This window comes from Asparagus officinalis, chromosome 3, assembly GCF_001876935.1.
Source record: "Asparagus officinalis chromosome 3, Aspof.V1, whole genome shotgun sequence".
Classification (NCBI taxonomy): Eukaryota; Viridiplantae; Streptophyta; class Magnoliopsida; order Asparagales; family Asparagaceae; genus Asparagus; species Asparagus officinalis.
The window spans coordinates 62,696,960-62,700,232 of NC_033796.1; the positions used below are offsets into that span (position 1 = coordinate 62,696,960).

Sequence of the window (3,273 nt, forward strand, 5' to 3'; positions counted from 1 at the left end):
GTAGATAATATGTTGTTGATGCAACGCTTTAGATTCTAAACTTATTGCAGAATCTCTAAAAACTATAGTTGACAAATTGGGCTCCATTATCATGAACTATTCACCTAGGTACGTCAAAGCGGTAGATGACATGGTGTTTGATGAACTTGACCACGTCCGAAGCCTTGATTTCTTTCAAAGGAACTGCTTCTGCCCATTTGGAAAAGTAATCGGTTACTGCTAAGATAAACCGATGCCCTTTGGATGTTGGAGGGAAAATGGGTCTAACAATATCTATTCCCCACATCTCGAATGGCCAAGATGGAGATGTCGGATGCAGATTCCCTGGTGCTTGATGAATGAAATCACCGTGGACCTGGCACGCGTGACATATTTTAGCATAATTGATGGTATCAATGATCATTTTAGGCTAGTAATAGCCAAGCCTGTGGAGTCGATCCCCTAGTTTAGCTCTGGGTTGATGAGCTCCACACATTCCGTCATGAGCTTCCTTGAGGGCTTCTTGTGCCTCTTTTCTAGAAAGGCAGCAAAGTAAAACTCCATCATACGATTTTTGATACATAGTTCGAGATGCCGCATCATAATAGAATCGAAGGACCTTCCGTTTGACGGTGGTCGCTTCTTTAGAATCATCGGGTAGTATGCCGTGCAAGACATAATCGATGAATGGGAATCACCAATCTCTTTGTTCAAGACTTGTGGAAGCTTCACAAACGATCTCTGTTGTTGCCTCTTCTGAGTGATTTCCTAGAGGGAAATTGGGATGATACAAATCATGGCCTACCACGAGTATCTTTGTTTCTGCCTTTGGTGGTAATGCCAGTGAAGTTGCTAACGAAGCTAAGGCATCTGCATAGGCGTTACGGGCCTGTGGAACATGTCCGATAAAGAAGCCCTTAAAATTTTGAGCTAACTTTAGCGCTGCAAAGTGGTATGGGACTAAATCCTCATTACGCACTTCGTATTCTCCTCCGGACTTGATTTACGATGAGTTGAGAATCACCGTAGGCTTTAAGGTATTGGATGTTGAGCTCCTCGGCCAGCTGTATTCCTAGTAGCAAAGCATTGTACTCTACTACATTGTTGGTGCATGACTCGATTAAGAAAAATCCTCTTGGGATCATCTGACCAGTTGGGGATACGAGCACAACCCCCACACAGACTGTGATTCCTCCATCAGGACTTGCTCTAGATGCACCGTCGAAGAACAATTTCCATACTTTCATGACTCCTTGAGTTACATAAGCCTCTGCAACTTTGTCTGGTAAGTCTTCATATAATCTGGAAGAATCAGGCATCGGATGGTTAGCTAAGAAATCTGCTAGGGTTTAGCCTTTAACAGCCTTCCGAGGCATGAACTGCATTGAATACCGTGACAGAAGTATTAACCATTTTGCAAGGCGACAATTTAGCGAAGAAGGTTTCGTCATGAGAACTCTCAAAGGGTTCACTTTGGAGATAACATGAATAGTTTGTCCAACTAAGTAATGCCGCATTTTCTGAATGACGAAAACCAAGGCACAACATTCTTTTTCCACTGGATTGTACCAGTGTTCAGCTCCAATCATGGTTCTACTGAGGTAGTAGATTGCCTTTTCATGGCCCTCATCATTGTTCTGAGCTAATAAAGCTCCAAGAGAATGTTCCATGGCCCTCACATATAACAGGAATGGTTTTTCTGTCACCGGGGCCACTAGAACGGGCGACTGAGTGAGATATTGCTTGATCTCCTCAAATGCATTTTGGCAGTCTCCATCCCAAGCAAAGGAGAACCCTTTCTTCATTAACTTGGTGAAGGGCTGGTAACGTCCTGAGAGGTTTGATATGAATCTCCGGATGTAAGCTAATCTGCCCTGTAGGCCTCTGAGTTCCTTGATATTCTTCGGAGACTGCATCTCTTGGATAGCCCGAACCTTTTCTGGATCAATTGGAGGGAAAATGGGTCTAACAATATCTATTCCCCACATCTCGAATGGCCAAGATGGAGATGTCGGATGCAGATTCCCTGGTGCTTGATGAATGAAATCACCGTGGACCTGGCACGCGTGACATATTTTAGCATAATTGATGGTATCAATGATCATTTTAGGCTAGTAATAGCCAAGCCTGTGGAGTCGATCCCCTAGTTTAGCTCTGGGTTGATGAGCTCCACACATTCCGTCATGAGCTTCCTTGAGGGCTTCTTGTGCCTCTTTTCTAGAAAGGCAGCAAAGTAAAACTCCATCATACGATTTTTGATACATAGTTCGAGATGCCGCATCATAATAGAATCGAAGGACCTTCCGTTTGACGGTGGTCGCTTCTTTAGAATCATCGGGTAGTATGCCGTGCAAGACATAATCGATGAATGGGAATCACCAATCTCTTTGTTCAAGACTTGTGGAAGCTTCACAAACGATCTCTGTTGTTGCCTCTTCTGAGTGATTTCCTAGAGGGAAATTGGGATGATACAAATCATGGCCTACCACGAGTATCTTTGTTTCTGCCTTTGGTGGTAATGCCAGTGAAGTTGCTAACGAAGCTAAGGCATCTGCATAGGCGTTACGGGCCTGTGGAACATGTCCGATAAAGAAGCCCTTAAAATTTTGAGCTAACTTTAGCGCTGCAAAGTGGTATGGGACTAAATCCTCATTACGCACTTCGTATTCTCCTCCGGACTTGATTTACGATGAGTTGAGAATCACCGTAGGCTTTAAGGTATTGGATGTTGAGCTCCTCGGCCAGCTGTATTCCTAGTAGCAAAGCATTGTACTCTACTACATTGTTGGTGCATGACTCGATTAAGAAAAATCCTCTTGGGATCATCTGACCAGTTGGGGATACGAGCACAACCCCCACACAGACTGTGATTCCTCCATCAGGACTTGCTCTAGATGCACCGTCGAAGAACAATTTCCATACTTTCATGACTCCTTGAGTTACATAAGCCTCTGCAACTTTGTCTGGTAAGTCTTCATATAATCTGGAAGAATCAGGCATCGGATGGTTAGCTAAGAAATCTGCTAGGGTTTAGCCTTTAACAGCCTTCCGAGGCATGAACTGCATTGAATACCGTGACAGAAGTATTAACCATTTTGCAAGGCGACAATTTAGCGAAGAAGGTTTCGTCATGAGAACTCTCAAAGGGTTCACTTTGGAGATAACATGAATAGTTTGTCCAACTAAGTAATGCCGCATTTTCTGAATGACGAAAACCAAGGCACAACATTCTTTTTCCACTGGATTGTACCAGTGTTCAGCTCCAATCATGGTTCTACTGAGGTAGTAGATTGC

General features: G+C 43.7%; 1 protein-coding gene across 1 annotated transcript; it reads right to left on the reverse strand.

Moving 5' to 3' along the window:
* Positions 674-1,649, reverse strand: LOC109835199. The gene is made up of 3 exons (XM_020403184.1): positions 1,372-1,649; positions 987-1,281; positions 674-868 (listed from the first exon to the last, which is right to left on the reverse strand). Exons 1-3 carry the CDS (start codon positions 1,647-1,649, stop codon positions 674-676), a joined length of 768 nt encoding a protein of 255 aa, XP_020258773.1.